Genomic DNA, 20,581 nt, shown 5'->3' with positions numbered 1-20,581 from the left:
CTAAGTCATGCTTTAATTTATTCACTTCATATAAAAATCTCTTAAGAATGCATCTGAACACAATATATAATACTATAACAACATACATTGTGTGAAACTTTGAAACAAAATAACCACCTGGAACAATGCAGTGTTCAACAGACATACAAACCCATTGATCATGCACAACTGTGCTATTTCATCAACTAGTTAGTCACAAGTTGGACTGAAAGCTTGGAACATAGTTTTACAAACTGAGATTGGCACTGTATACATGCCTAACAAGCTTTGTTGGAAGAAGTTTCACAGCACAATTATCACACCAGTTCACATTTTGTCATAGAAATTCACATTGGGTTGTTCATTAATTGGAAACTGACACTTAACATTTTGTGGCATTTTACTGTAGGTTTCCTCTTTCAAAGTTTCAGTAGTTTCACATCATCTGAACAGATGATTCTAAATATTTCTCCATCACCCACCAACTGTGATGATTTCCCAAATGCCAGTGGAAATGAAACCCCCGTGAGCCAATGCTACCTGAATGCCCTCTCTGGGTTCAATATGTCTCTTTTAAGCTATGTTCAGGTTTTTCTACTTTATGCAATACAAAAGGTTACAAGAAAGGCAACTCTTATGCAGAGTATTCTACACAAGTAACATCACCACTGACAGGCAATGTTAATTTATATAAATTAATACTTACAAAACATTACATTATATACATTAAGTAATAAATACACTGTTATAAACAGTACTGGACATGTTAGAGCTCAAGGCAAGTGCAAGAGAGAAAAGGGGACATGAACAGTGGGGAGGAGAAAACACAAAGGACCAAGCGTGCAACTTCCACCGAGTGTTTTTTTTTAAAAAAATAAGGGGAGGAGCATGTACATCACATTACCTCAGTATGTTGACTTTTACATGTGCTGTATTGTGCTATGGAACAGAAAGCTACACTTTATCGTGTGCAAAAGAAAGGTCAAAAACAATTAACCAGGGGCGGGTGGGGGGGGGACATTTTTCAGTAGCTAACAACACAGGTTTTGCAGGGTTGATAAAGTGACCAATGGTGCAGTAATGCAAAGAGGAGGGCACCCTGCTTTATTTAGCAAGTCAACGTGATTAAACTGCAATAAAGAAACAAGTATTGCCCCTACAAAGGAAGACCTATTTCGTTAAAACAGGAATATTTTTTTAAAAAATTATACATCAATATCAAACATGTTTTGTTGTGTACTTAGTAGGTTTCTTGAAAAGACGTGGAAGTTCTTTTTTTTTATAAAAAAGGCACACGGGTCTGCAGACAGGTGGACAAGTTTTAAATGCAGAGTTACAAATCAGTAGTTCTACATGCCAGACCTGTCTAGATTTCAAAATCTCTTAAGAATAGAAAATATTTCAGCCGAGTGTTGTTCACGATCAGGCTTGTTCAGTTGCAACTCACACTGGTTCCAGATTTTGATTTTTTTGGCTGACAAAGCTTAAGCTGCAATATAAATCACCTGTTAATTTCCTGAGCAATCACTACACGCTCTTTAACCCTGACTCCAATCTCAAGTAGCTGGAAAGGTCTTTTAGCCAATGGTAGGTGCTGACCTAAGACCTCGATTTCAGGCTAGTTAGCAAGACAACCTGCATGTGCATGAAGTATTTAAATTCACCCTTACAGATAACAATATATTAGGTATCGATAGGTGATGTATCTTCTGTCACAATTTCTATATTAGCTTCACTTTGGGAACCCCTTCTTCCTGGGTCAATCACACAAAGTGTCTTTGTACTGCTGAAGTAGCTGATACCATCACTCTCTTTCTCAGGCCCATCAGAGTCCTCTTCTTCAAGCGTAAGCTCAAACTGGAACTTCTCCATCAGGCCCTGACAGTCTCTGTTGCGTTCATCAAGGGGAGGAGAAGGGCTCTGAGGGATCATGCTCTGGTACCAATTCCTGTTATCTTCTAGAGTATCCAGGATATCTTGGGCGTCCGGCTGTACTAGGTCTGCCCACGTCTCCCAAAGCGGGTGGACAATGTAATCAATGAAGCCAACCTGCAAAGCAACAGAAAGAAGTTACCACGGGTCTAAATTTGTTAAGAACAAAAGAAAGAACTGTAAGAAAATACACAACATGAAAAGCTGCCGCTATAATGGGTGCACAATGTGGTGAACTGCATTTAAGCTTGGGGGGTGGGGAGAGAAACTGAGAGCTGAAATTGACACGTCCTTCCATCCCTACCTCTGATGTGAAGTTTTCTAACAGTTTATAACTGTAAACATACTTTGCACAACGCACTCTATCTTTGGACAGAAGCAGAGGGGTGGATGATGTTTCCCTTTAATATTTATATTCTCCTCCACCAGGAAAGAGAAGGGAGGCAACTGCTCTTACACCCAGCCCCTTGCACTCAGTGTGGGGATACAGTAATGTTCTGTGGAAATGGTGTGTCATTGTGGGGAAAGAATGATGCCTTCACGTTTTGTCTGATGAGTAAGCTCTGAACTGAGTTAGTTCTAAGTTGCTTGACAACAGGAAGCGCAGAAGAGAGAAAACTGAATGGCCATAAAAGCTATCGTCTTCCGCCTGGCCAAAGTTTGTCACTTAATTCCAAAAGCTGCTGGACGGCAACTTTACAGAGCAGGAAAACAGCTCTCCAAGGAGCCCATCGCAGTCCTAGGATGTTTGGTTTGGAAATCACATTTGCCTTCTTCAGACACAACAGGATGTTAAATGAGCCGTTATAATTCCATTGTAACCATTGAGACAGCTTAAGCCAAAAGGTGACGAAAACTTCCTGCAGAGTATGCTCAGGAGAGACCTTTAAGTTAAATACAGTAGCTTTGCCTGGTTATTAGAAGGTGGGGTTCTTCAACATTATATAGCCATAAAGAAACGCCACTAGAAATGTTTCAACTTTTTTAACACTAAGTAGAAAGTTTATTCTCTTAGCAGACAACTTGAACCAGGAAAATGCATAGACTTTGTTTTACCTGTTTTGGGATTGTAAAGGACATTGTTTAATCTTTTTGTGCTATCTTTTCCATTATTATTAATTATTATTATTAGTAGTAGTAGTTTTTTTCAACTTGATTTTCTCCCAAGGAATTAAGGGCAGCATACAACTTCCCATCCATTTTATCCTCACAATTTCTGCTATTTTTATCCTGTGAGGTAGGTTAGCCAGTGACAGTGAGATAGACCAGCCAAAGATAACCTAGTGAGCGCTCAGTCCCTACAGTTTAAGTTCCACTACTCAAGCCTAGGCACAGCCAATGTGGTGCCCTTCAGATGTTGTTTAATTACTGCTCCCATCATTTCTAACCATTAGCCATGCTGGCTGGGGCTGATGGGAATACAGAGAACACTGTATTGGCTACCCTTGATATAGTCATTACCCCAAAATGGTTCTCAAGCATTTGCAACTAGAATTGGGAATATAAAAAATAATAATGATTATATCCCTCACACAATGGAGACGTTCATAGCTGACAGAAGAGGATTTTTTTGCTAAAGTCCACAAAGGTTTCAGAGACATCTAGATATTTGGAATCAATCTGTGTTCAGCATCAGATACAAAAATAAACCTTCTGGAATTACCAGTAAATGCAAATAACACAGAATTGGGGGTGGGGAGGACATCCACCCCACCTTAGAAAAAGCTCACACTCATGGCAAAACCCCAACTGAATATGTGGCGGTGGGGGGGAGTAAAGTAAAGTCAAATACCTGTGACTTCTCTACAGAAGCTGTGTGCTTGTCACACATTGGGCTGATTTCCATTCCTCTCTCCCGTTCTTTGTCCCCCTGCTGGAAAAATTCCTCCATGATTCTGTCTGTCCACTGTCGATAGAGTTCAAGGGATTTTGTGGGATTACTTAAATCAGCACAATGGACCATATTTCGGAGAACCTGTAATTGCATAACCTGCATTAATATGAAGGCTCACATACTCAGGGAGAATAGAAAAACATTTCATTCTCTACTTGCTGGCACATCCTGTACAATTTCACATTAAAAGAAGAACATTTCGATCACAAAAAATACCCTTATTTTGGAGTATTTTATAAAAAGAACATTAAAATACATTTTTACTAAGTCAAGATGTGGATTATTTGGTGAGAGGTCATGTTATGTCACCCTAATTAACTGTGGATATGCACGATGAGCAATAATTTCGGTTTGTGCAAGCTGCACTAACACTCTCCTGAATACTCAAGTGCAAAACTAAACTAAACCTAAACCCCAGAAGTGGGACTAAATCAGGGACTAGGAGTCCTGTTTCATGGGTCATGGAGGAAAGGATTCCAAACCTGAAGGGATGGGGGATGCAGGACCAGCCCCAAAAGGGCTGTGGGACCATTGCCTCTCCAACCCAAGGATGCGGCACTGCCATTCTTGGACTTGGAGGACTTTACAGCAGATGTCCTGAGGCTCCTCTGCTCCACTGCAGTATTGGGGAAGGCTTGGTTCTTTTAAGTAAAGCAGCCCCTTGCAGTGCAGGCAGGGCTACCAAAAGGCTTTAGTTGCTGCTGCTATATAAGGGCTCAGTTTATTCCTTGCTGGAGTGACTTCAGAGCTCTGCCTTGTGTCTTGCCTGAACCTCTCCTTTTCTTAGATCCTGGTTGGGCCTTGGCTCACCACACCACAGAGCAGGACAAACATCTGCTTATACCAGCTGCACTTGCTCCTGGTGGAGTACAGGATCAGGTTTAAGGTGCTGGGTTTAACCTTTAAAGCCCAATACCACCTAGGACCCTCGTACCTACGGGACTGCCTCTTCTGGTAAGCCCCATGGAGGACCTTACAGTACAAATAACAACACCCTGAAGATCCCGAGCCCCAGGGAGATTAGATGGACCTCGACCAGAGCCAGGGCCTTTTTGGTCGTGGCCCCAGCCTGGTGGAACACTTTCTCAGAAGAGACCAGGGCCCTGCGAGATTTGACATCTTTTCGCAGGGCCTGCAAGACAGAACTGTTCCGCCAGGCCTTTGGCCAGGTTCAGTCCGACTCATTTTCTCTTTGTATGAACAAGTACGAAGGAGGTTTACCAGCCCGCTCACAGGTCCTTATAATATTATTGGAAATAGTTGGTCCAGGTGAGTATTAACCACTTTCAATTTTAACTTGAGGATAGCCATTTGTCCAGTCTAATTTTAATTTTAATTTATTTGAATTAATTTTGGGATGCATTTTAATCCATTGTTTGTTTGTTTTTATGCATATTGTGTTTTATATGATGTTAGCTGCTTTGAGCCCAGCTCCGGCAGGGGAGGGTGGGATACAAATAAAAGTTATTATTATCTATTATTCTTATTCTTATTCTTATTCTTATTCTTATTCTTATTCTTATTTGTTACTTCACAGGAAACTTCCATCCTACCCTTTAGCTTAGAGTTGCATTCCACATTACTTTACGCTGCTTGTGCCTTAAAGATACAAGTGTGGAAGAAAGAAATGTGTCCAGACTCTCGTGTCTTGAATCTGATTCAAGATCAGTTGGGAGAGAGTTAGACTGAAGATCTAAAGGTCCCTGGTTCATCTGGGTGTCAGCAAATCCTACAGAGTGTTAGTATCGTAGTGAGACTGAGGTACCCAATTTCAAATTCTGTCTCAGCCATGGGATGAACTATCTCTCAGCCTAACCTCCCTCAGTTAGTCTAAAAAGTGTCACTTTATTCCCCCCCCCTGACCTTTATAGAAGACGTAATATGGAATGCCATATAATCTACCTCACATAGTTGCTGTGAGGATAAAATGGAAGACAAAACTACATTTACCAGCTTGAGCTCCTTGGAGGAAATAAATCAAATGAAAAGTGGTTTTGTAGCACCTGAGCTGTCAAACTCGTGAGTCTGATTCAGAATTTGTGACCCTGATTTATGCAGGTTCACAGACAGTGCCTGCCAAGACTGGCATCTAGCTGGCCCTTTGTTTTTCCATGCATTATAGATATCCGAATGTCTGTCTAGTCGTGTTTCTTTCCACCCTACTTACTTCCTAGAAGCTGGAATATGTTATATAACTGTTGTAGCTCTCGGTTGCTACAGGAGGGCCAAAGGTTTAATGTAGGAGATTCTGTGAAGGGATATTTTCCTTTCATATTTATGTAATGCTTATTTAGAAATGGGAATTCTGTGCCAACTGGGAGAAATTTAGAACTGAAGAACAATGGGCTTGTCATGGGGCACTGTGCATTGCCACAAAGCTAGTTACTCTTCTGGAATATCTGTTGTGTCTGAAGCACTGAGGAACTGTAGGACAAATATTTCATCAAGATAAGGGTTAAATAAGTAGCCTCAAATAAAAATATTTTTTTCAAGTCACAGAAATTTCTAGGAATATTCTAAAATGGATGTTTCTAGGTGTATCATCATCAAAGTGGAAAAAGCAGGTAAACTATTGGAATGGAGTCCCTGTCTTTAAGAAATAAACTTCTTCTTTAGCCACCCATGACAAGTCTTAATCCTTGGAAGCCATAAGCATGTGAAGAAGAAACTTTCAGATTGCACAACACTTGGCTGTACTACAAATCCAAATGATCACTGAACTGATTATACTCCTTATGACTGTGGGATCCTGTCTTCTCCAAGTGGGTTTGAAGAATGTAGGAAACCACAAACCACCAGATTCCTATCTTGTGGAGAGGTTTATATGATTATATAGTTTACGTGCGCAAATGTCAGTGTGCTTATCAGCTCAGTCACGTTTGCAACTGCCGTTGCAAGCACAGGGGAAATTTTGCGTTGCAACATCTACAGTAGCATATAGTCAACGTTTGTCCCAGCTGGTTTCCTCTTACTACCCCCTTTGGTGCAAGTCACTTCCACAGCCATTACTATGCCATGCTAAAGCTGCAGGTGGCCTTGTATCCTCACCTTAGAAAGTTGTCCCAGCCCGCCCCCCGCCCCCCGCTCCCAACTACCAGAAAATAGGCTGGCTTTTTCCACCAGAACAACAGTGCAATGCCTTGTGCTAGAAGTTCTTTGACGCACAGCAGAACAAACTATCAGGTTCTGGACACACCTTCTCCACAGTAAATCAAGAATATAACTTGTTATGTTTTCTGTTTTGATCCCTAAAGGAAGTCACAGTAAGCAGTATGCCTTTTTAAAAGAGAAGTAGCATCACAAAAACAGAAGCTCCCGTACACACCTGTATTCTGTCTGTGTAGTTATCTAGAAGCAGAACTCCGGAACTTGTCACTTTTTTAGTTTCCACCATAGTCTTTAGGTCTGCCAGTAGGGACATGTGTTTGGACATATCTGTGGCCAAGACCTATACGAAAAGAAAAGTAATTGTTGTAAATGCAAGGAAGTAGAAACCTGAATTTCGGTTGCATACATTAGAAAAATGAGCAGTAAGAAGTTTTCAGGGGGTGGGATACCCAATCCTTACCATGTCTATCACCATTTTCCTGAGAGTTTGACGTTGCTTCTTGGTCAAGTTCTGGAAGATGTCACAATGCTCTTCTTGTAGCAGCTTAAAACCCACAGCAAGGTGGTGATTTTCCAAGACTGACTCATCATTGTACATCAGAGCAAGCTCAGAATCTGACCAAAAAACCCACAAAAAAACAGATAATGTAACTCATTAATTCCTAAGGAAATTCATCTTCAGTATATTCAAGGCTTCATGATTTAAAATGAATGTATTATATTTATTACGTGATTTTTTAAAAAAGTTCTAATTAGTAAATAAGTTTCACGAAGTATAACTGCCCAAATTGGTGGTATGTGTGTGTGTGTGTGCGTGTGTGTTTGTAATAAACATAGGACTCACTTGTATTAATAAGAAACTGGTTGGAGACACCAGGGTGATCCACATCATGAATTGCTGCTGCAAAAATGGCTGCAAGAATTTCCAGATCAGTGAAGACAGCCTAAGGCAAAAATGAGCAATAGATAGATCATAATTTTGAACTCATTAACCACGCACACAGACATCAACAGGAACCAAATCATAGGCATTTCTTAAAGTAGGACTAGACTGTTTTAGTCACACATTATTAAAATGACACAAACAGTTTAAAACTTTCAGGACCATTTGCTACTTTCCCTTCATTCTGACACATTCTTCTGGGCTCAATAGACCCTGTATACCTACTACAGGTAATGTAACTGCACATATATAAATCTACTGCATTCAATATTAAGTTTCTCCATGTAAAAATTAAAATTTTGATATCAGAGTATTGCTGAGAAGTTCCATCTTAGAAATCAAGGTCTAAATCAGGCTTCCCCAACCTCGGCCCTCCAGATGTTTTGAGACTACAATTCCCATCATCCCTGACTACTGGTCCTGCTAGCTAGGGATCATAGGAGTTGTAGGCCAAAAACACCTGGAGGGCCAAGGTTGAGGAAGCCTGGTCTAAATTAATCTTACTAACTATATACCCAAACCCTCCAGATGTTGCTGGACTACAATTCCCAACCCTCACTGCCCAGTGGTCATGCTGACTGGGGTGATGGAAGGTGAAGCCCAACATCTGGAGTGCCACAGGTTCTCCATTAGTGGTGTGGAAATCAGCTTAATTGTGCAACTACCAAGAATGCAAGAGCATATCGGAACAGCTGTAGAATCCCAGAAGGGTGAAAGCAACTACAAAGGAACAGGAATTAAAATAAAACAAAGAACTGCTGTAAATAAATAATTAACCTTCGAAACAAATTCACTATTGCAACATGAGTATTTCTCACTGCAGGTGGGGAGCTACTCACATCCAAGGCTGGGGTGGACAGGAGGACATGTGTTGACTGGGCTACATCAGCTGCATGGAGACTGTTGTGGTAGGCCACATCGGAATGGTAGTGGTCTTCCAAAGTCATCATGTAAGCTATGAAGGTATCTGATGAAATCTTGAATGTCTTTAGCAGATCTCTCTCCTGTTTCAAGATAATTTAAATTGCAGAAGGTTATAAGGTGATGCAAACCTGAAGGCTTCATCATAGGGGTGGATGGGATGGGACTTTTTGTTGTTGCTGCCTTTAAATGCAACCATCTGAAGCAATATATAACCAGTGAAATTACGAACCTGAAAAATAGCATACATAATGCAGGTGAGAGGTCTACTGTGTGAATATCTTGCAACGTTAAATATGTTCAGACCCCATTTATTCAGATCCTCCAGCTCCTAGAGGGGGAGAAAACACTCAATATTAAACAAAAAATAAGGGATTTACAACACTAATGCAATGAAGGCAAGCCCATAAGTAGTCTATAGCTATATTTATAAACTCAAAACTCTCTCTCTCTCTCTCTCTCATAAGACAGTTATCGAAAGAACATTATATATCATGTAAAAGGAACAAGGAAGAACATCTCTTCCTAAATTGAAGCTACATATTTGAACATAAAGTTGAACCTTGATTTTCAAACAGCTTAGTTCTCAAACGTTTCGGCTCCCGAACGCCACAAACCCGGAAGTGATTGTTCCAGTTTGCGAACTAGTTTTGGAAGCCGAACATCCGATGGGGCTTCTGTGGCTTCCAATCAGAAACCCTGCTTTGGTTTCCAAACGTTTTGGAACGGATTCTGTCTGACTTCCAAGGTATGTCTGTATTTAACTATTTTTTGCTACCATGCTAATTATGTGCTAGGGAGTAGTGAGTCAAAACTACACCCTGTAATGGTGAATTCTTAAGCTACATAACAGAATACTTTTCTGATATAATCAGAATACACGTTTGAATACTGGTGTTATATACTATATTAAGCAGCTGATCAAAATCTCTCTCTCTCCATTGGTAGCAAGTGGTATCTTACACCAAAAGACTAAAATAACGATAAGTTAACTGCACTCACCTTGGCTAGATGGTCTTCCTTTTCTGTTTTCACACCAAATCTTGAAATGCTAGTATTATTCAAGCTTGAACTATGCATTAGCTTTTTCACACCACTGATCTGTGTCATGAGCTGCTTTTTCTTCTTCTCTCTATCCTTCTGTGTGGGAGAGGGAATCTCTACATCATTCTGTTTGTCTGTGAAGAACATATAGAGAAATGAATTACAAAGTTTATGAAGCAAAGTATCATCTGTTTTAATATCACTTGTGTACAATGTTTATATTATACTACTTGCTTATTCAAAATAGTTTAAACAGTTTAATGGATTTATAAATCTAATGCTTGGATACTGTTACAAATAAAGACAAAAACTACTACTATTGCCAAGATTATTTTTAATGATTAATAACCAAAGGTGGAGCTATATGATGGATGAAGTCAACGGGAGCCATTAATGGCAGAGGCCCTTAAAAAGGGACCAATATCACTGACAATTTTAACACAGTGATATCATCATTATTTGTTCAATAGATATTTTGTGCACTTGATCAGTGCTTGGATAAAGATTGTGGATCGAAGTGTTCACTTTGTGGGCCAAAGTGTTCAACTGTCAACACCTAAGAATATCCACTGAAGACAAACGAGTTATTTTTACTTATTTTTTTTTTTATAAAAGCAGGCAAGTAGGGCTGTCCTGGTGAAATGGGCAAGCCACTTCAGGCCCAACCACAGAGTTATCTGACATGGCTGCTCTAACTTTTCAGCTTTATAATGCACCATGATGAATAGCCCCAGGCAAGCAAACACCATTCTCAACCCCACTACTTCAAGCCTGGGGAGTATGGAATATGGATGGTTGCTAAGCAACGTCCTGCAACATTAACTTCTGCCCTCGATAGCACCTGTATGCTCTTATACTTCTAGATTTTACTAATTAGGTTTTTCTTCTGTTTAAAGGTGGCGTAAAGGAATAAATCACGCTCCCTTCATACGCCACGGTTTCATCTGCTGCCCAAGACATGCCATGATGAAATGCGCACCCCACAGCATTTTTTCCAGTTTCTTTGCTCAAGCTCATCCCTACACAGCACTGGGGCTTCTGCGGTCACCCTGCCTGACCACAGCTCCTTTCATTGCATTGGAGACTGATTCCTAAAGTCCACTAAAAAAGACTTTCAATGAGAGAAACAAATGACTACACTCAAAGCAGAAGTCCACTAGGTTCTTAAAATGGGTTGTTGGGCGGCGCAGTGGGTTTGGGATTGGAAAGGAAGGGGTTGGGGTTGTAAACATAAAAAGAGCCTGCTGGATGAGGCCACTGGCCCACCTAGTCCAGCACCCTGTTCTCTCAGTGTCCAACCAGATGCCTGTGGGAAACTTGCAAGCAAGATTCGAGGGCAAGAGGACTCTCTCATCCTGTAGTTTCCAGAAACTGGTGTTCAGAAGCATTACTGTCTCCATAGTCCTCTCCTCTGTGAATTTGTCTAATCCTCTTTCAAAGCCAATTCAACTGGTAACCATCACTGCCTCCTATGGGAGTGCGTTCCATAGTTTAACTAAGTGCAGCTACATCACTGAAGCATCATTGCACCTGTAAGAACAGCTCCGCATGCACATCAGAGCCTGGCCATGCTTGTTAAAACCTAACTTACACACAGAATGGAATGGGTTTGGTGCTAAATAACTTACCCAGGAAAGTGTTTGAAATATATTCAGACACTTGGTTCCCCGATCGGCTCATTTCCGAAAGGTGTGTCAGTTCTCGGTTCAACATTCTCTTGAACTATTGGTAATTAGAAGAAAAGAAAACCCAAACCATCAGTTTTTTTGAATGATACGTGCACAGTAAATAAAATGGGACATTATTAACTAACCTAAAGATGACATCATTCAGCAATGCCTTTATCGATAAACTATAAACATATAATAAATATTTTTAGACGACATGGTGCGATTTAAGGTTATGGTGCTGTCAGTTTTTTAAAATATCATTTTAAAAAAGAAGATACATTTTACCTAATTCTGGAAAACTATGTCGATTTTAGAGCAGTTTTTGGTCTCACAAGTTATAAACCTGTTCTAAATCTTGATCACGAGCGATTTAGCTATTTCCCACATACAACACAAAAGCAGCATCAATTTATATTTTTTTTTGCCAGGAAAAAATGAAATGTTAATATGGCATTTGCCTGGACTATCAAGTTGCATACAACTTAAATATACTTTGTGTAAATGATCATAAAATGATGCTCCCATTTTTCATGACATTCTATTTGTATGTCAATATTACACCTTACTGTACAAGAATCTAACATGTTTAAGCCTATATAGCAATAAATATGATCCTGATATATACTTTACATATAAATAACACAACTGGACATTATTATTTGCTTTTCTTTATTTTAAACCCACCTTGATATAACCCCAAGATACAGATAACAAATAGTTTGCCTCAGGCATTTTTGGAAGACTTTGCACGCCAAAAGTGAGAAATCTCTTATGAAGAATTCGCAGATCAGAGAGAGGAACTCCTCAGGAAGAAGGATTTCCCGGTCAGTGAGATTAATATGGGTAAAACTCAACAATTTCTGTAATAATGGCTACTTGCTACCCCAAGACAACACCAAGGTTTGTATTCCAGGTTTGAAGAAAAGAATGTATTGTTGGAGGCTTTGTCGGCAAAAGACACACACAAAAATGATGTAAAAGGGCTGCGTAGAGGAGTGAGAGCTAATCCAACTGTTTCCAGCAAGCTGCCTTAAAGCACTTATGAATTATGAATAGTCCTGGCTGCTTAGTTGTCTGAAGGGGGGTTTCCAAATTAGTGTTCCTTTGCTGAACTGAGCGAAAAAGAACTGACGGCTGCTTTTGTAGGCATTGCTCGATTTAGATATACAGCCATCTTTTCAAAAGAAAGATTAAAATGGAGGAAGCCCTGTGCATATCTAAACAAGGCAAAATAAGGCGAGCAGCCCCCCTCCTCCTCTTCTTCCTCCTCCTCCAGATCACTGCATTGCCATTAGGGGAAATCCCCTTTCACTCACAGAGATTTTTAAACACAGCTTTAGGACACTGATTTAAAATTATAATTGTTTTCTCCCTACCATTTCCAATATGATTTTGTATTTCTTTACATATACAGAGAAGATACATATGCTCACATCTGGCTAAGAAGTATTTTAATGTTTCAGTGCAAAGAAAACCAGACAGCTTTCACTTCTGAAATTCTTAGCAAACATAGAAAGCGATGTGATATCTGCAGAGCAAAATGTAAGATGATTTCCATAGCCTGTTCCCTAAAAGAAGTTATTCAGAAGCCCAATGTGATGCAGGATGCGGCATGTTGTCATTTACAAGCCCAGGCTGCAAAGGAACCACGGCATGCAAACGCTGCCTCTTCTTATGTCAGTTTATGAATCCACACTAAAAGCACTCAGTAAAGTGAAATAAATCAGACTGAATGATTGTTGTCATTTCAAGCACATTTGCACCGCTTTTGTCTCTTCCCCCCGACCACTTTAGGAGTCAGGGATATTCTAAAAATAAAGGTGAGCTTCATATTATTTCTGTTTTTAATTAGCAGCCAGCGTAGGTTCATAATGTAAAGCTGCTTTCTTCCCCACCCCCACCCCACATATCTCATTCCCTTCTTCAAGAGTTCATATACAGCTGGTCAAAAGAATACCATGGTACTATGGCAACAGCACCACATGACAGCACCCTCCTTTACAGACAGGCTTCCCTTCAGATTACTGTCATGCAGCCCTAATGGCCTGCTACAGGAATTCCAAGAGTGCTTTAAGCAAATTGGAAGCTAATTCCTGAGATCTAAAGTGTGTGTGTGTGTTTGTGTGTGTGTAAAGCCAGTCTAGTAATATAGAATCTCCGTCTCTTTGGACAAAAGAAATCCTGCTATTTGTTGGTTCAAACCTAAGCTACAAAAGCTTCGACCAGAAAAATATTTTTATCTACTTCTTAAAAGCTGTTAAGCATTTTTGGTACCAGAATCATGACGTCATGATCTATATCATGATAGAATACATATGAACTATAAAGAATAGTCTGTTATATGGAAGTTGCATTAGAAGTATTATTCTTTCTTCAGTCACAAAGTGATTTATTCAATACGACCTTTAGCAACAGAAAACAGTAACATTTGTTTCTTTTAAAGGTAAAGGGACCCCTGACCATTAGGTCCAGTTGTGGCCGAGTCTGGGGTTGCGGCGCTCATCTCTCTTTATTGACCAAGGGAGCCGGCGTACAGCTTGCGGGTCATGTGGCCAGCATGACTAAGCCACTTCTGGCGAGCCAGAGCAGCGCACGGAAATGCCATTTACCTTCCCGCAGGGGCGGTACCTATTTATCTACTTGCACGTTGACGTGCTTTTTAACTGCTAGGTTGGCACTGCTCCACAAATTCACATAAATACTTATTTAAACTGGTTTTTAAGTGTAGCCACAGATAAGCCCCCGTTCCCACAATCAGTGCTGCTTCTCACTTCAAGCTCTTCCCCTTTATTTATTCCCATGTTAGTGGAGTTAATGCGTAAGAGAGGTTGAGTGATTATATAGTAACAGTGGGTGCTTCCAGATTGTTGCAGTTTTGTGGGTGGCATTCAATGGCACACTGGCAAATTCAGGTTGCAAAATTAAAGTGGGTTTTGAGCCCTTGCACAATAAATCGCTCCCCACACCTCCACCATAAAGTGCTGTGATTGATGCAATGTCGTATAACTTCCCTGCAAACAAATCAGGATGAAGGCCTGGAAGCAACCAATACATATTTTGCAACTGTGGGGCAGAGCTAGGTCTATTCCTTTTCCTTGCTTATTTTAACTCCTTGTGGAAAGGCAAGAGATTTACGATCCCATTCTCTGTACAGCCATATCTTGGATCCTGAACGCCCTGAAACTTGAATGTTGTGGTTCCCGAACGCTGCAAATCCGCAAGTGATTGTTCCAGTTTGTGAACGTTCTTTTGGAACCCAAACGTCCGATGGGGCTCCAATTGGCTGCAGGAGCTTTTTGCAGCCAATCAGAAGCTGCGATTTGGTTTTCAAATGTTTTGGAAGTCAAACAAACGGACTTCCAGAACAGATTCCGTTCAACTTCCAAGGTACAAATGTACTGGCAAATTGCAGCGTAGCTTAGCAATAAGTGCCATATTACAGTTTCAGAATTGGTTCCAAGTTGACTGTTCTATTGATATTCCATTCAATTTCCCGCATCTCTTATGGCTTGGAATAAGTGATATCCTTTTGAAATATGAAGTCTTGGCAATCCAAACATTTTAATAGCTTCTCCCCATGCTGATCCTAGGGTCAACCTTTTATCCTAATAATGGCTTGGAAAGGAGCTCATTGGGTAGAGAAACATATTATTTACTCTCCTTTCAGGCAATAGATCATGTTTTGATTTTTTTTTAATCAAATGCTTAAAATAGTATACAGGTGTGATTAGCTATTGTTTAGATAAATTGCTTGTTTGGTCTTTACCACATATGAAGAACCAGCCTGCCCAGAAATTTAAATTGTACCCCATGCCCAGATAATATGTAAATAATTTCACAGAACTCCTTGTTTGCTTGCAACAAGGTAAGCTAAGTGTTGGAATTCAAACTACATAAATTAAGAAGTTAAGAAGTAGAGACCTCTGCTAACTCTACTCCGCAGGGCTAAAAAAGTTTGACCTGAAGAGGTTCCATTGGAATTGACTGACCAATCACCACCGCTAAACAGAAGTTGCACGGGATTTTCTCCATCCTAACAGGTAGAAACAAGATTGGTTTCCAATAAACCATTTATGAACCTTATTCTTATCTGCCCCCACCCTGAGGGCCACCTTAGACTGGTAGATGAGACATCCCGCATGTCAATCATTTGACATCATTGTGGGCTTGCTAACTGCTTCACGCACCACTTCCCAAAATGCTTTACACAGCCAGCTGGTTGTTAGGTGCTTGGGAACCGCAGCACAAGGGGCTTTGTCAGCCCTATGGCTGATGCTTTGGAAGTGCTAAGCACAGGGCTTGCAAAATACATTGTGCAGTGCTTCCCAAAAGCCTGAGAGCCAGCTGGCTTTGGGGCATTTTGGAAGCACTGCACAATGTCCTTTCTTCACAGCCCTGTTTTCAGTGCTTCCCAAGCATTGGGACAGCAAAGTGGATTTCTGCAAGGATCAGCTATGCTATCGGCTTTCCCATGGGAAACCAGTTGCACAGCTGGTCCTACAGGTTTGAACTCACCACACACCAGCTGATCGATAAACCATAACTATAACAAAATTCCCCCATTCCTCCACACACCAGAATACTCTATGATGTTCACAGATCTGAAGTGATTGCTGTGAAAATGAAATAGCTCCAAGTTGTGATGGAAAGCACTAAGGGATTCGTTCAGAAGCCACGAATAATTTTGACCCCAGAACAAAATAGCCAAGACTGAAAACTAGCAGCAGCAGAACAACATCTGTTAGACACATACCCTTCAGTCCTCTGTGTGACTGCTTAGTTCATTTTCCCAAGTGGGCTATATACGCAGTAACAGGAAAACTGAACAGGTTGTATAACCAGTTCAATGGCAACACGAACCTTGCTAACAGCAGCCTATGTTGTGTCTTTTAGATTGCAGGAAGAGCACACAGCCAATACTACCTATACATGCTTTGTCCAAGTAAAAAAACAAATCTGAGAATCGGCCGTCAAAGAATGTTCAGAGCTTTTAGCTACTCTGGCTTATTACTACTCCTACAGTACTCAGCTGCCCTCACTTTCTACACAGATAGGTAGCCGTGTTGGTCTGCCATAGTCAAAACAAACAAAAAATTAAAAAAAATTCCTTCCAGTAGCACCTTAAAGACCAACTAAGAACTGACTTAGTTGGTCTTTAAGGTGCTACTGGAATGAATTTTTTTTTGTTCTCACTTTCTACAGTTTGGGTTTGAATGGGAAATATGTGATTGAATACTTTGGATTTTGGAAGAGAAAACACACAATCCTGGTGTTTATGTGCAAACAACAAAGAGTTATAAAACTCTGAAATTAAATATAAGCTACAACGTATCTGAACCGTTTCCTTTACAGACTGCGAAAAGAAGTCTTTTAAATTGCCTGCCAGCATTGTGTGCTTCCAAGTGGGTGCTCTGGGAGAAGCGTCACATGGACAGAGGCAGCTTCTGGTGTGCGTCACTCTCCGACCGGCTCATGATGGGTTTGCTCAGGAATATGTCATAAGATATGGGCAAGAGAAGGTGTGAATGATGCTCCCTGTGAAGGTCAGGAATCTCAGCCACGTAGGCGCAGGGGAATGACTTTCAAGCTCATGAATCTCATTTAGGACTCAGATCAATGGACTGGTGCGCCAACAACTTAGTCAAAAGCGAAAGAACGTCAGGCTTTCAATTAAGGAAGATTTTATTCTGAGAACCAAATCAATATAATCTAAGACATTTAATTTTATACTGAACACAAAGCTATGGCTCTGTAATATTAATAAAGGAGTTTGGATAGGAAGTAGTTTTCTTAAATTTGCTTACAGTTGGGGAAATAATATATATATAATCTGACCAGCAGTCTACAGGGGAGAATTGCCTTTCTGCTGACATTTGAAGAGCCCAGTCACCTATAAATTAAATAGGGCCTACATGAGAGCAGGCTGAAGACTGCATGGGTCTAAGAAAGAGTTCCTCTCATACTCATTGTCCACACTTCCTTTGCTCACAATACACTTCCTTTCAGATGGATGTGTACAATTAACAGTGAAATACTTTGCATGTCTATTCAAAGGTAAGCTCTGTTAGGTTCAATGGGAGGTAAGTGTGTGTTCATACAACATGACAAGAACCGTCATCATGAACATGACAAGAACATAGCCCAGCATTCTGTTTTCAGGGTTAATGCTCACTTAACTTTCCTCTGCTTTCTTCAGGCATGACCTGCGATTTAAAGTTCAATTGGAGCAAACATTCCTTTGCAGCAAACCCAAATTGACGTCTGCTCTGATTTAGCTTTAAAGAGTGGGTTTTTGCTCTTTAAAGCTCAGGGGGACAAAAAAATACCTCACCAACAACTGCTCAGACATGGAACATTAAAGCACAGTCCTCTGCCTGGGAAGAGTGAGGCAAAAGGTAAGTGTGGAAAAGCCCTCAGAATGACCAACCAAATGCCTATAGAAAGCCCACAAGCCTAAATGGCAATCTGAAGAAGCACCAGTTTAATTGGATGCTACTGGAAGTTAGGCATGCCCAAATCTAATTTGGATGAATTGAGCAAGAGCTGAATTCAGAACAGGGGTCCATTGATGTCAGTTGCATTCAGATATGCTGCTTAACTTTCTCTTGGTTTTTGCCATGCCACTCAGTGGAATTTCCGTGATAAAGGCGGGGAGGAACGTACAGGGCATTGATAGGTTATGACTCTGCTTAACAAAATGTAATCCAGTGACATTTTGAAGCAACTGGTATATAGATAAATTGCTTGCTTGGTCAGCAACTTCAGATGGAGTCTTATTGACACTGAGTTTGCACCATACAAACAAGCCTTTATAACATTCATATGGAGCACTGACTGATGTCAGATGCTGCATAGAAACACAATTGTGCCTGCAGGGTAAGCAAATACTGATTTCCCCGAATAAATCCATGAATACTAGTGTAGCCCTCTGTAAATATTTTTTTAAAAAAATCTAAATTACTAAAAGTGACATGTAAAATAACTATTGCATATAAACAAGAGAAAATTATAACTATTTTAGGTTAGGTAAGTTGAATGAATGCTGCAGTTTGTATATTTCAGTGAGCTTTCACAACTTAATTTGCATTCATAATTTTTCCCCGCATGTAGAGTGAGATTAAATTGTATTATTTTAATTAAGACAGTGAAATAAAGATACTGCATACACATAATCAGTTACAAGATCACACTTTGTGAACATCTGAATAGATGATTAAGCTTAAAACCCATTCTATCATTATCTTTTAACAATGGTCAATGCAAATGTAAAGCTGTGAAAAATAGATCCCAATTGTGAAGTTTTCCTGTTATGCATGTTTTCAGGCTACTGTAAAAACAATTATGAGCTAATTAACTGTGCCAGACATTGAGTCATTCTTCAGTTAATAGGTTTGCCTATTGTAAGAATTGCTAAGTATGATGGTGTCCCTGCTTTTCTTCTTGTTTTTAAAAACACTGCACTTACAATTCTTTAAAAGGCTTTGGGAAGTACTACTTCAGATTTGCATTAATGTTGATGTTTTACATTTACAATAATAAATTAGTCACCTCCCTCTCTTTACTCAAAAGACAGATGGCAATTTGACCAGTGAGCCAACTATATCCACTGACTATCCCTTGAAAGACTGAGGTCCAGCTCCGAGGGCCTCCCTGCGAGAAGTGAAGCTGTAGGGAACCAGGCAGAGGGCCTTCTTGGTGGTGGCACCTGCCCTGTGGAATGCCCTCCCACCAGATGTCAAGGAAATAAACAACTCTCTGACTTTTAGAAGAGATCTGAAGGCAACCCTGTTTAGGGAAGTCTTTAATGTTTGATGTTCTGTTGTGCTTTTAATTCTGTTGGAAGCCACCCAGAGCGGCTGGGGAAACCCAGCTAGATGGGCGGGGTATAAATAAATAAATAAATAAATGAATAAATATTATTAATGATCCTGGGTAAATTTGTTTATCAATGTCTGTCACATCAACTGCATGAACTTACTATTAGAACTGACAAAGTTCTTGCTACTGAGCTCACATCCCACATAATTAACCTCAGCAACTAGTTCTTGGTCTATTTAATATAAAGTACACTGGGCATAATCCACCTGTCTCAAGGCAGTAGATGGACTTGATGATTTTCCCTCATGCTTTCTAGTCCTGTAATTTTCTAAAATAAGTGCCAGCGCCAAGAATGAGGACTTTCAGCATGCTGGACACATGGAATGATCGGTCAATTTCATGATAAATTACAACCTTTTTTACTTTTCTTCATACTTCTTTCCATGGGAAAGCATGGAAGGGCTTGAATGGGAAAGAACTGCATAGGATTTTTAGATTAATTCAAGTTGTAAGGTATTCAGACGAAATCAGTCTTGCTTTTAAAAAACAAATCTGGTGCAGAAGTTCCACGTGAGGAAGAAACACAATCAATGATAACATGGGAGAAGTTGGCATTGTCTGGTGCCATGTTTGGGGAAAGAGACTCTTGCTAATCCCACTAAATTCTTTATTTGGCACCATGCTCAAACTCAAACAAAGGACGTGAGTTGTATTCAGTTCCAAACAGGATATCAACATCAATTTAGAAAAGGTGAGAGGATACATGTCTGCACATCACAGAGAGATTTAGTTTTGAATCTTGGCTGAAGAACAAAAATATAAAAAATAAATAAATGTACATTTCCCTCATGATCAACCTCATTATCAATTTTCATTTATCTCACAGCGGTGTTACATTTTCTTTTTTTAAAAAAGGGTGGGGGACAAAGAGGAAGGACAGTCCAAAATAAACACATTAACTCCTCTCCATCTTTTCTTATACAAATTTTGGTCTCAAATCAATTGCTTATTGAGCCAGTTTTGCAAGATCATTTGCAAGATCATTGGCATTCCTGAGACAATGTTATGGCACATTAAAATCCTTTATTAATTGTTGATTTCAATTAATCAATGTCACCCAGTGTTAAGGATATGAAATGGAACTGCTCAGTTTCCAAATTTGCAAGGGAAAATAGCCAAAACTCTGTTCCTCGGTGCTAACTAAGCCCAAAAAACCAGGTAGCACGCCATAAGCTGCATCTGTATTCTGTTAAGGCAACCATCATCTTCCTA

At 40.1% G+C, this 20,581-nt stretch overlaps 1 protein-coding gene and 1 long non-coding RNA gene across 7 annotated transcripts in view; one reads left to right on the top strand and one right to left on the bottom strand.

Moving 5' to 3' along the window:
• PDE4B (phosphodiesterase 4B) overlaps nt 1-20,581 on the bottom strand; it is a 250,155-nt gene continuing 229,574 nt past the window's right edge. For 5 of the 6 annotated variants that reach the window (XM_081915774.1, XM_081915775.1, XM_081915778.1 and 2 more), the window contains 9 exons: nt 11,450-11,543; nt 9,780-9,955; nt 9,010-9,108; nt 8,696-8,860; nt 7,758-7,857; nt 7,374-7,528; nt 7,131-7,253; nt 3,704-3,886; nt 1-2,028 (listed from right to left, as the gene is read on the bottom strand). In XM_081915774.1, the coding sequence (XP_081771900.1) occupies nt 1,663-2,028; nt 3,704-3,886; nt 7,131-7,253; nt 7,374-7,528; nt 7,758-7,857; nt 8,696-8,860; nt 9,010-9,108; nt 9,780-9,955; nt 11,450-11,543 (1,461 nt within the window). In that variant the 3' untranslated portion in view covers nt 1-1,662. Of the gene's footprint in view, nt 2,029-3,703; nt 3,887-7,130; nt 7,254-7,373; nt 7,529-7,757; nt 7,858-8,695; nt 8,861-9,009; nt 9,109-9,779; nt 9,956-11,449; nt 11,544-12,175; nt 12,672-20,581 lie in introns of those variants that run through there. The other variant, XM_081915779.1, reaches the window with a different exon arrangement.
• The window catches only part of LOC309372381, a 95,158-nt gene continuing 91,356 nt past the window's right edge, over nt 16,780-20,581 (top strand). The window contains exons 1-2 of the long non-coding RNA XR_014169483.1: nt 16,780-17,545; nt 17,688-19,034. This is a non-coding gene — a long non-coding RNA (uncharacterized lncRNA). The remainder of the gene's footprint in view (nt 17,546-17,687; nt 19,035-20,581) is intronic.

This window comes from Podarcis melisellensis (genome assembly GCF_964234715.1).
Source record: "Podarcis melisellensis genome assembly, chromosome: 6".
NCBI classification, from domain to species: domain Eukaryota; kingdom Metazoa; phylum Chordata; class Lepidosauria; order Squamata; family Lacertidae; genus Podarcis; species Podarcis melisellensis.
This window is presented reverse-complemented; position numbering and strand designations above follow the sequence as displayed.